We start from the raw sequence: 12,930 nt of genomic DNA, 5'->3' as shown, positions 1-12,930 counted from the left end.
CAGGACCCGGCTCAACCCATCACCATCCCACCCATCCCCATCCCACCCCTACTAGGTGATGTGACTAACCAGCTGGAGCCAGGGAGAGTCTGAAGCCGACAGGTTAAAGTCGTCATGTCGACTTAATCAAGTTTAGAGAAAAAACTCCTCGGCACAAAGTTTCGAGAAAAAACTCGTCTTGTCGAGATAAAAGTCGAAATAAAGTATCGAGATTAAAGTCGCAATGTTGCGCGCGAGAGAAAAATTCGTAAATTTACGAGATTATTGTAGAAGTGAGCATGCAGAGCAGCAGGTGAACGCCGTGCAGCAGCAGAGCAGACCGACTAAACTTTGTTGAACAGGTGAGTTGAATGATTATTGATAACGTTCCAAATGTCTGGAGGCTCATTTGATTGATTTACGATTCATTAAAGTTTTATTTATTGATGGTTGGTTTGCAGGATCTCTGCAGCCCAATGATGAAGCCGTCATCGGTTGTCCCTGCAGCTGTTTGCTTGAATCATTTCTTCCTCCACCAAAGACCAGATCTCTACGTTTGTGTGATGCTTCCGTCTGAGGAGGAGGAGCACTTTTTGCCTTTTTCAACGTTGTAATGCTAATATAATAGACTATTTTCATTCATCTTTGTTTTTTAATGATCAAACGGGTCGCTTCATCTGCAGGAGGGGGCGTATGGAACACTGTTTACTTCCGCATTTATGTTCGGATGACAGGTTCATGACGTAATGTGACAGATGAACTTCAGGTTATGTGAATGAAAAGGAGAATAAAGGCTGCAGCAGTCCTCTACACCCAAACGTGTCTCTGAGCTCCTTATTTTACATATGAAAGTCCGCTTTACTGACACCGAACCCCGGAAAGACTGCTACACGGAAAATAATCTGATTCTGAGTCGCCAAAAGACTCAGAATCTCTTTGTTTTAAACCTATAATCCGGAAATAAAGCTTCACAAAAGGCTCCACATATTTCATCTTCAAGCTAGGCTCCGATAAACAGACAACTTCTGGGTTTTCTCCTTGTTAATCTATGACTTTTTTCCCGTAAATTTACGAGTTTTTATCTCCTAATGAAATTACTTTTTTTTGGTGGCCATATAACTCTGTCATAAACTCTTAAATACAAAGCCACTAGCTCACTAACAGCCATAACACTGAATACTCCTGAAAGACTCAGCTTCACTGCTCTCGCGCAACATTGCGACTTTAAACTCGAAACTTTATTTTGACTTTTATCTCGACACAAGGAGTTTTTTCTCTAAACTTTGTGTCGAGTTTTTTCTCGTCATGTTGGCCAGAATTCTTTTTCCTCACCGTGGCCCTAAAACTCCGTCGTAGCAGTGAGAACCATATAAGCCATGTTAGATTCTATATTGATTTTATTCAGGTCACCTAATAAGCAGAGTTTGGGGCATGCAGGAATCTTATGATCAAACCGGATTGATAAATCCTCACAGACCTTCCAGAATGATTGGACAGATGGACAGACCCACAGGTCATGCAAAGAGTCGTCTATGTTGTTACCTATGCACTGTGTGCATATAGCAGACTGATTGAGATCCATTTTAAATAACCTCTGTCTGGTGTAGTGAATTCTGTGGAGAATCTTGGATTGAATAAGTTGCAGATTAGGACTTTTGGTCATATTAAACAAAAATATTCAAACAGATCTGTAGCCAACATTGATCACTAGGATTCAATGATAGCTCAGACTCCCATTTTGTCACGGGTAAGTAAATTGTTTCCTCTATGTCAGATAGCATCTTATAAATTTTGGAGGTGAGTTTGGGATTTTTAAGGTCCATGAAATGTGTTACTGTAAGGGGAGGTCTAGGTCTATTTGGGTCAGGCAGTATTTAGTGCTTATAGCTGATTTAAGCTGCTGATATTCTAGAAATTTGTTTATACTAATTCCATAGATTGAGGATAACGTTGAGAGGGACATAAATGTTCTATTCTGAATTATGTGCTGGAACTGCTGGATTCCTTTGTTCTTCCATGAAGCAAAGTGAATCATGTTTTTGTTAATTAAAATGTCAGGGTTATTCCAAATGGGGGTAAGTTTACATGGAAATAATGTGAGGTTGTTTTTTTTAAGAAAATCCCACCAGGCTGTTAGAGATGAGCTGATGTTTAAACTTCTGAAGCATTTGTGTTGTTTAATTTTAGAACTGAAGAAAGGTAAATTAGAAATATCTAGGTTATCACAGAGATTTTGTTCTATGTCTAGCCAAGATTCATCTAGCACACCAGGATTCAGCCATTTTTGGACATAAAACAATCTGTTCGCGCAGTTGTAGTCCTGGAAGTCTGGAAGGCCTAGTCCTCCTCTATCTTTAGGTTTTTGAATAGTTTTTAAACTGATCCTTGGTGGTTTACCTTCCCAGAGGAATTGGGAAATGAATGAGTCTAATGATTTGAACCAAGTAGTTGGAGGAAGGAATCATTGAGAACAGGTAGTTAATTTTGGGGAGAATCGTCCTTTTTATGGTCGCAACTCTCCCTGTTAGAGAAATGGGTAGAGTTTTCCACTTCTATAATGATATTTACTTTTGTTTTTGTCGTCCTCTACACAACCCGGAAGAACAAAAACACATAAAAAGGGAGACCAGAAAATGTCAGCTTCACCTCAAAGTCCAGTATATTAAAATGATGCTATTAAGACATAAAGGGCATAGAGGTTCAACTTTAAATATGATCAAAATGCATGCAAATTCAAGAACTCCTTTCCTTTACTGCTGCCTTTAAGAAAATAAACTACAAAGGAAATTATTGTGAAAGTTATAACGCAAATGTTGCATTTTTATACGTTTACCTGAATTTTTTTTTTTTGGGGGGGAAAGAAATATACAAAACATTAAACATGCATTTATTATGTGGAGACAATTTGCAGCCCTAAGGTTTTCTCCATATCTCAGAAAATTCTATCTTAAGTTAGTAATAATGGTTAGAGGTGCTTCATATCGCATACTTTAGGAGGATGAATAGACTATCATACTGCACTATACTGTCTATGTGTAAAAGCTCTTAATGCTTCAAAGAAACAATGTTGACTTCCACTTTTTTCTGTAGTTCTGTCTCATCGCAGTACTTTTATTGGCAGAAGTACTCTTATCATTGTAAACTGGCCTTTAGAGGTATTTTCAAATGTGTTCTTCTCTTCTTCAGCCTAATAGATGTGAGGGAACAATAGAAAAGTCATGCATGACTATTAACCTGAAAAGACAGTGAATCTGAATTTCCATCAATCCACTCCCAGAAAAAACTAGACTCCTGCTGTATGATTCAATGACTGCAGTAGTAAATGGAGAGAAACACGTGGCGGCAATTAGGATGACACACCACTTACCTGGTGGGGAAAACCCATTATGACTTCCATCCCAGTCTGGCAGATGGTCAGATGCACACCCTCAGTTCTTCATCTCGTATGCATTTAGGGCATTTGCAGCAAAATGTGCACCTCTGCAGAGAGCACTTGCAATCAGTGCTGCCCTCCAAAGTGCCCCGATTTCTTCTGTACACATCACCTGATTGCAGGGAGCCATGGCTTGGTAGCTGGAACTGACTTCAGGCAGCAGAATGAGTTGAAACCTTGAATCCTGCATCAGATTGCTCAAGCTGAACAGTTTTCCCAAAGCGCGTCTCATATATATTGTAAAGCTCCCTGATGTTGTTCCGTTCCCTGAGAGCAGAATGTTGCACTCTGTCTTCTGTGCACTGCTTCTGTTTCTTTGAGGTTTTAACTTTCGAGACATAATACAAGGGAGAAAAACTTTGGAAACATCATTATTTATTTAAGACGACAGGAGCCAGAGCGCAGAGTTGGTAGAAAATAAATCAGGCGGGGCATTTTCCTTCAATGGGAATTAGAAGGGTAAGATACTGTACATCAGCTGGGTGACGCCATTCCTGAGAGGGAAATCCTCTAAAATACCCACTGAACTCAGCGAGGAAATGTCCCCACTGGATTTGTTGCACAGGTGGCGTCTTGTGACAGTTCTACGCTGGAATTCACGGAGCTCCTGGGGGCTTGATTTGATACACCTGTGGCCAGGCCAAGTGATTCAGACATCTGATTCTGATCATTTGGATGGATGAGCCAATACCTTTGTCTTCTTGGGTGAAAACCATCATAAGGGCAGTTGACAGCAGGTGAGGGGGCAGTCGGTCTGGAGGTACATCGCTGTCTTTTACAGTACTTACAGGGTATTTAAGTGGTAATTGTATGGTACTTTTGTTGTACCTACTGGGTACTTACAGGGTACATGCTGTGTATTTTTGTGGTACTATATTTGCTTAATACTTGTCTGGTACCTGCTTGGTATTAACCCTTGTGCTATCCTAGGCACGTTAATGTTGGGAGTTGGGTCATCTAGACCCACTAGACAGTGCTCTGAACCTTTTTTCTTCAATGATTTGTGATCTTCACTGGTGTCCATGGATTACATGAAATCTTTCCACCTTTATCCACCTTTGTCATGGTAGGGAGAACACCTCAATGGAAGGATCGGGTCATCTGGACCCCATAAGATAGCACAAGGGTTATGCTGTAAACACTAGGTTTTTACATAGTACTACCTACAGGGCATTTATGTGTTGTTAATGTTTTTTTTTTTTTTTGTATAAATACCAGGGAACCACATTGGCACACACTCTCTTTTGTCGATCAGTTGAAACAGGAGTTTACAGTTGCCATTGTTGGAATTAATAAGTTGTGAGTTGAAAGCTGATTTGGACTGAGCGATTTGGTCCTTAGAGAGGGATAAGTCTGCAACAGATTGGGGACCTATCCAGGGTGTCCCCTGCCTTCGCCCATAAGTAGCCGGGATAGGATCCAGCAGCCCCGTGACCCCATAAGGGACAAAATGGAACAAGATGGATGGATAGAGGGATAAGTGAGCTTTGTATGGTTCTAGGTGGGTGTTGAGGCCTGTTTTCTTGCAGAAAAGAACACATTACCCCTGTGTTAGCTTCACTTGGATCTAGAATCCAGTTCAAAATCCTCTTGCTAACCTATAAGGCCTTACATGGTATGACCACATAATATATGAAGAACCTCTTAGTGCCTTACCATCCAAACAGAACGCTTTGTTCACAAAATGCAGGCTACAACCTCATAAACTGCTTGTAGTTCAAAGACTTTCTAAAGGTACAGTTGGAAGTAGAGCCTTTAGCCACCAAGCCCCTGTCTTATTTAAATCGCTGACCTGCAGTCTTCCTCAGACTGTTTTGCACAAACTGTCAGTCATCAGGATTCTGTAAGAACAGACCAGAATCACAGCCGACGAGGGGCACAGACGCAGGAAAAAGACAGATCCAACCCACACTGAGCCAGTCAGGATCCAAGACGAGGCGTGAAGAAAGGAAAACAACGTCACTATTTAATACATCTGGGGAATAACAAAACCCAAAGGGTCACGAAGAAACATAACATGAACACTGTGAGCAAACCTCACATCAGAACACAAACAAGTGGAGTGACTGTGACGAGGGAAAAACAACTTTACAAAAACCAAGAACACATAACTGCAAACTAAGCAAACCAAAGGGCACCATCCTCACAAAAATGGAACAAGACCAGAAATGCAATGAAATTCCAAAATCCAGAGTACGTCCTGAGGAAAAGCTTACGTTAAAGAAAGAGGACGAACATTTAGCACAAGGAGGGAGAAGAAAATGGACAAGAGAAGGAGCCAAGGGAAGACTTGCAAGATGAAATCGCAACAAAATCAGCAATCCCATCATGCATTGGGAAGACACAACGGGAACTAAAAGAAATAAGTTCAGAGGAAAACGAGAACAGAGGAAAAACTGGGTTGAAGAGGCAAACGCACTCATGCATTATGGTCATATGCAAGAAACACAAGCAGAAAGAGGGGGCGTGGTCACAGACAGGCCACGCCCACCATAAGCAGCTCAGAGTGACACTCCATGATGGATTCAAAGCCCTCAGAGGGTGACTGCAGGCTGCAAACATGTCAGTGTGAGCTGAACCTTTATCCTTCAGTTGTCACACAAAAACTCCTGTGAACGTACATGAGAGTCAAAAAGAATCGGATTGCTCCAAAATCGTCATAATTATGCATCATTTTGAAAACGGCTGCTGACTGGGCATTCCTGAGATTTAGTCTTTCATGCTTTCTGTCTGATTGATCTCCAGAGGGGTTACAATCTCATCCTCCACTTTATGCAGAAATGCAGCCCCCCCCAACCACCACCACCCTTTTGCTGCTTCAACTGTTTCTCTGCTTTTAGTTTGTGTTTCTGGTGCTTCAGAGCCCCGGTCCTGGGGCCTCATTTATAAAACTTTGCGTAGGATTTGCGTCAGAAGTGGCGTACGGATGAAACATAGGACGTGCGTACGCACAGAAATATTCGGATTTATTAAACCGTGCGCACGCACATCCTACGCATCTTTACCTTAATAAATCACAACCGATTCTAAATGCAGCGCAGCTTTTGCGGCTTCATGACACGCCCATAGTTGCCCATAAATAGTCCGCGAAACGCCCACAAATGAATATTCATTGATTGCGAAACCATGGCAAACACAGAGAGGAAATCCAAAAAACGTAACTTCACTCAATGTGAAGTAGAAGTTATCGTTGGCGAGGTGGAAAAGAGGAGAAAAGTGTTGTTTGGAGGGCACAGTGTGGGCATTACTAATGCCAAAAAGGCACGTGAGCGGCAAACGGTGGCAGACGCCGGAAATGCTGCAGCCTCACAACCTCGGACCGTGGCCGAAATAAAAAAGAAATGGTCGGACATCAAAGTCGAGGCAAAAAAACGTCTGGCGCTGCATCGCCAGAGTGTGTCTGCCACGGGTTGGGAGTGGGGTGGACACACCGGAGCTGACCCCTCTTGATGAGCGACTGGTGGCAATAATTGGGGAATCCCTTAAGTGGAGTGGTGACTGAGGCGCAGGGGGACACGAAGTGCCAGATGCACCGGGTGACACCCCCCCAAAAGCTCGCAGAGGAAGTCGGAACCGGCTCATAAGCCACTCGTCCTCGTTTGCCAGCAAGTCTTCTTGCTGTCTAAAGATGCGTTCACTCCCAATTCTTCCATTTGCCACATCTTCTAAGAGCCCAAGATCAGCCATTGTGCGTCATTACGCATTGTGATGGGGCATTTTATTTCCCTCCATTTAATTACATCTGACAAGCTACAGATATCGGTAATAATCAACGTGGAAATGGGAAATTGATCAGCGCAAATGTAATTTCTTGTTGCTTTCTGAATGGTTGAGACATACGCCATACATTGTTTTATCAAAAATAAAACAAAAAAAGAGAAAAAAACAAAAGAAAGATATTTTGGTGAATTATAGTGTTCGAAACTTGTTACATGTCAAAGACTGTAAATATTATGCTAACGTGTTTCTTTCAATCTAACATTTTTTACATGTAAAAGTTGAAAGAATCAAACTACGTTGCCTTTAACGTCCTCGTTTCCGGCGGCAATTTAAAGCAACTGAGTTGGTGGTTTATTAGAGCAGCGCTAACAGAAACCCTGAATATAGGAGAGACAGTCTGAAGTTGGGATGACAGAAGTTTACCTAGTGGCTTTGCAGCACACAGGAAAACCTCTAATGCGTTTCCCGGAAGATGGATGGCTACTTTTTTATCAGTAAATGTCAACAAGAAGCGTGAAAATCTGTTCTTCATCCTCCGGACACACAACACAAACCCTAAAAGTTTGGAAACTTTTGAAGAGCTCCGAAGTTTTGGGAAGAACCGTGTTGCGCAGAAATGTCAGAGCCAGCAAAGGAGAAGGAAAACATTCCTGACGAGTCTGCAGGAGGAAAACGGATTCCAAACGGAGGGAATGCTGCGAAAACCAGGGAGGACTTTGAGTTGGCTGCCATTTACGTGTCAGATGCTCAGTACAACAGGAACATCTACTTTGACACTTCCCCTCAAGCTGTCAGGCTCTATCTGCTCTACCATCACTGGATCCTTAAGATGCTCCTCTACTTCTTCATCGTGCTCAACTTGTCTCTGGCCATCTTTGAGGAGCCGGCTGTCCTCCCGCTGCCCACGTGGGCCACCATGCTCGTAGAGCTCTTCTGTTTGCTCGCCTTCACCCTACGAATGGGTCACTATGCTAAGGTGATCCCTCGAGACAAGTTCTGGAAGGACCCCAAAAACCTCTGCGTCATCGCCACGCTGGTGCTCACCTTGACTGACATGGTCATCTATGGTGCCCTGAAAGCTGCGGACTGTTACGGCGTCCGCTGGTCCAGAGTCCTGCGACCGCTGCTGTTGATCAACGTGACAGAAGGACGGCAGCTCCGTCGAGCGTTCAGGAGCATCCGGAACGCTCTTCCTCAGATCTTCTACGTCTTCCTGCTCTTCATGTTCAGCATCCTGCTGTTCTCCCTCATGGCTCTTAAGCTGCTGGGCAAACGAGATCTGAAGACCATCGATGGAAAGCCGTACTTTACAAACTACATGGATATAGTCTTTGATCTGTACGTCCTCGTCACCACAGCCAACAGCCCTGACGTCATGATGCCAGCGTACAACGCCAACGTTGGTTTTGCCATATTCTTCATCTTGTACATCCTCATCAACACTTACATTTTTATGTCCGTTTTCTTGGCTGTGGTTTACAACAACTATAAAAAATACCTAAAGGAAGAGGTACGGCAGCTGGTCAGGGCCAAAAGGCACAAAATGGTGCGGGCATTCGCAGTTCTGCAGGAGCAGAGGGAAGAAGGCGGTCAACCTGTGGTGACCAGGAACAACTGGAACCAGCTCATCCCGCTGGTGCAGCCCAACCTGTGCAGTGCTCGCAGACAGCTGATATGGAGTGTCTGCGACGACAAAAACCAGGGCTTCCTTGATAAAGTGGCTTTTATTCAGCTCGCTGACCTCCTCAACATTGAGGTGATCGCTCTTAAGCCTCGATCGCACCCCTTCCTGAATTTATTCCCCAACTTCTACCAGTCTGCTCCAAGCCGCTTCGTTTGCAAAGTTGTTCAACATCGGGGCTTTGTGATCGCTTTTGACCTCATTGTCCTTGTGAATACCGTGTTTATCGGTCTGGATGAGAAGAACCCTTTGATCTCCAACTCTGAATGGGTTTTCCTGACTCTGTACCTGCTGGAGATCCTATTGAAGCTCTATGTGTTTGAGCCAAGAGCTTTTTTCTCCAGACACAACTTCTGGAACTGGTTTGACACCATCATTGTCGTCTCTGCTCTCATTGCCACCAGCGTAAACTCCGCCTTGGGATCATCGGGGGAATACACCAGCCGCCAGATCCTGGACATTGTCTTCATCCTGTGAGTCCTCCGGCTGGTCCGGGTGGTGGACAACATCCAGAGGTTCCGCACAATCATTAACACGCTGATCCGGATCGGACCTGCCATCTTTACGTTTGGACAGCTCATTGTTGTGGTGTATTACATCTTTGCCATGCTGGGAATGGAGATTTTCAAGAATAAAGTGAAGTTTTACGACGACTCCAGCGACCCTGATAAGCAGTACTGCGGAAACCCGCTGCTCAAAGGCACGGCCTTCGCAAATCTCAACTACTGCAAGAACAACTTCAACAACGTGGTGTCGTCCTTCGTCCTGCTGGTGGAGCTCACTGTGGTCAACCAGTGGCATGTTCTCAGCAGCGGCTTCGTCACTGTCACAAACGTGTCCGCACGGATCTTCTTCGTCATCTTCCATATCACTGTAGTCATCATCATCATCAACATCTTTGTGGCGTTCGTGCTTGAGGCCTTCTTCTTGGAGTACTCTGACCTGCAGACATCGCTGGAGAAGAAAATCGAGGAGCTCAACCTTGCTATGGAGCAGGAAAGGTTAGACAACAGTCTGGTGAACGCCATGGAAACCATGGACAACAACCTGGGAACAGAGGAATCTCCAACCCCAAGTCGTTCATCCATGGTGTTTAAAATATCTTCAAAAAGATATCGGACGGTGGACGCGCTGTTGCAGCGGATTTTCGAGGCGGATCTGGCGCCTGAAGATTTGCCGGAGAACGACGAGGCTGAAGCTCAGAACACTGGGAGCTTTTCAAACCCAACGTTCGGCTCTGGCCCAGCATGAAAACAGCTTCCACTTTTATATAGTTTTACTCATACTGTACCAAACATACTGACGCTTATCCTGTGCAATGGGACAACTGTTGGATCAGGTCATTTCTAGTATTATTTTTTTTTTCATAGTTTTGTGCCGCATTTCTGTGGGACACACAGATAAACACTGTTTTTCACATAAAGAGTACTTACACAAAAAAAAAAAAAATAAAATAAAAAAAAATAAAAAAAATAAAACAAACTAAAGGCATATGCATGAATACCATAATTCCATAGCTTATGAAGAAATGTTTTACTATGAAAACAACTTTCCCCAGTGGGCAATTAATGCATCTCTATCTATCTATCCATCTATCTGTCTAATTGCACCTATATCTGCTCCGCCAGACGGACACATTATAAACGCGGCTAATCAGTTTTGTACATTATTTCGTTCTGTTAAATATATTATTTATGAGGATGAATTGCACAACATGGCAATATTGCAGAACATATTTCACTTTTCTTTTTGCAAATAAGTGTTCATTTGAATTTCTGTTGTAATTTTCGTTTGATTTTTTTTTTTGTTTGTTTCACTGCTGATCGATCAAACGGGTGTTCGTGTAGCTGTTAATTGTCAGACTTGCTTTGTGAAGTCTTCAAGTTATTTCTGAGAGGCAGTATTGTCATTTTCACTTTCACGTGTTTCTTCCATCTGCCGACGGCGTCGCCGTTTCTCATTTCACCCGTTTTTGTGCGTACGCCTGGGTCAGAGCTTGCGTGAAGGACCGCACATTTTCCCGTCAAGTTTGCTTCTTATAAATCTCAATTATTGCGTAGAGAGTGGCGTACGCCTTCTTTTGTGCGTACGCAACCTTTAGAAATGAGGGCCCTGGTGTTTAGAAAAGTGGGGCTGATGCTGGAGTTTGTGTTTTTAATTTTACTCTTGCTAGGTCTTATTTACCCCTATTTCAAACTCTGCACTCACTCACCTCATCATTCCCAACGGTTATTGGCGTGTCTTTCTGCACGCTGCATCCTCAGATTAGTTTGATTTGTAGTCTTTTGATGGTCGGTGCCTGCTGCGCTGTCTGCTGTTGTGACCACCTGCTGCTCCTTAAGTTTTCTCTTCAATTAGGTTTGATTATTTTTCTTTATCCAGCTCCCTTCTGTTTACCCGTCCTGCATGTATGTCCTTTTAGAAAAAAAACATTTCAAGATACAAAGGAAAATATAAAAATATTCACAAAGTGCCAATAAATGCAACTCTCTGCCACAAACACACATCCTCCATAAAGGCTGTTTGTGCCAGGCACTAAGCAATCTGAACCCTAGAAATGCCTGTGAATGTCTGAAAAATGTCTATTTTCTTTGAAACAGGTTCACTGAGTTTCTGGAGCCTTTTGAGAGAGTCATTCAACCAGAGGAGCTTTGGCTTTACAAGAATCCTTTGGTGGAGTCGGACCACATTCCCAAGAGAGTCATGTTCGTAAGTACCTGCTAATAAATTGTGCATGCCAACAATGACCACAACAACTCTTATCCTTTTTTCCTTTTGTGTGCAGCATGTTTTCTAACTGTAGCTCCTCCTGTTAACTATGGATCCCCTTCACTATGTCTGCCACTGTGATGGTTCCTGGATTCTGTTCAGGGAGCCTGCTGGCTTCTTTTCTCAGCCACTGGGCATTGCTGTTATGTCTTTCTCCCACATTGGGGCTAAAAATCGCCTCCAGCTGCGTTAGGTCGTTTACACTTAACCAATTCTTTCATAATTCACTCAAAATTATACCTTTTTTAAGCCTGTAATAAATACACAGGCAATAAAAGCAAAACAAAGATTTAGTTTAGTTTTCTGTCTTTTTGAAATATATGTACTTAAACACTGTAATAGTTGTTCATGTTTCCAAAGTTGCCACAAACACACAACGACTTTGAAATCTTTTTGCCCCAGCTTTTTTCCTCCCCAGTTATTGTTTATAACTGAAGGTCAACGCTCATAAACAAGCATCAGACCTTGGATTATTCATCATTAAAAAAGAAAAAATAGAAAGTTTAAATCACATTTAATGGGCAAGTATTTTTGTGAAAGTTAGGAGATATTTCTGTCAATTCAGCACACATTCCATCATGGATGCAGATCATGTCTGTGACAAAAAAACGGTTTTCTGTTGTGGACACGACTTTTATTGTACATCTGTGATGCAGCAGCAATTCTTGGATCTATTGTTTGTTTTTTCCTGACAGGCCATTTCCTTCCTCACCCCGCTGGCCGTCATATTTGTGGTGAAGATCATTCAGAGGACGGACAAGACTGAGATCAAAGAGGCGTGCTTAGGTGAGAGCAGGATTCCCTCCCAACGTCAGGATGCTGTTCCTTTATGGCAAAAAAAAGTCATTAAAAAAAGAATGGGTTGGCGTCCTTAAATTAGTCTGGAAAATTACATTTTTAATGATTCTCCAAAGAATTTTTTTTTTTTTGTCGTTATCTAAGTTGCTTTTTCGTTTTTTCCTGACATATAATTGGTCACATTAGTTCATTTATTGTGCTCAACAGTTGAGATCATTAACTCTGTGATGGAGCGTTAAAGCCATCATGGTTATTAATCGGAGCCACAGCAGCCATGAGGATTTCCTCGTTTGAACATTTTCTGCTTGTGGTTTGATGATCAAACAGCATGAGGAGGTTTTCCTGACGCTCCGTTTTCTCTGTTTACTGCCTCCCCCTGAGCCCAGAATCCAGCAGAGAGTTGGGCACATCAAAGCAGAAGGAAATCTCAAGTCAAACCCCATTAAAGACACAAACAGAGACAAATGAGGGGGAGACAGAAAGTGCCGTTTCAGGGATGCAAAGACTTTGACAAGGAACAAACCTAAAGCTTCATGTTCTGCTCAGGTTG

At 42.9% G+C, this 12,930-nt stretch overlaps 1 protein-coding gene and 1 pseudogene across 3 annotated transcripts in view; both read left to right on the top strand.

Annotated features, from left to right (window-relative positions):
- The window catches only part of plpp4 (phospholipid phosphatase 4), a 54,851-nt gene that overhangs the window by 27,264 nt on the left and 14,657 nt on the right, over positions 1-12,930 (top strand). For all 3 annotated transcript variants that reach the window (XM_020709792.2, XM_023963297.1, XM_011484758.3), the window contains 2 exons: positions 11,414-11,522; positions 12,278-12,368. In XM_020709792.2, the coding sequence (XP_020565451.1) occupies positions 11,414-11,522; positions 12,278-12,368 (200 nt within the window). The remainder of the gene's footprint in view (positions 1-11,413; positions 11,523-12,277; positions 12,369-12,930) is intronic.
- Positions 7,543-10,154, top strand: LOC101173809 (annotated as a pseudogene).

This window comes from Oryzias latipes, chromosome 15, assembly GCF_002234675.1.
Source record: "Oryzias latipes chromosome 15, ASM223467v1".
In the NCBI taxonomy this organism is placed as follows: Eukaryota; Metazoa; Chordata; class Actinopteri; order Beloniformes; family Adrianichthyidae; genus Oryzias; species Oryzias latipes.
This window is presented reverse-complemented; position numbering and strand designations above follow the sequence as displayed.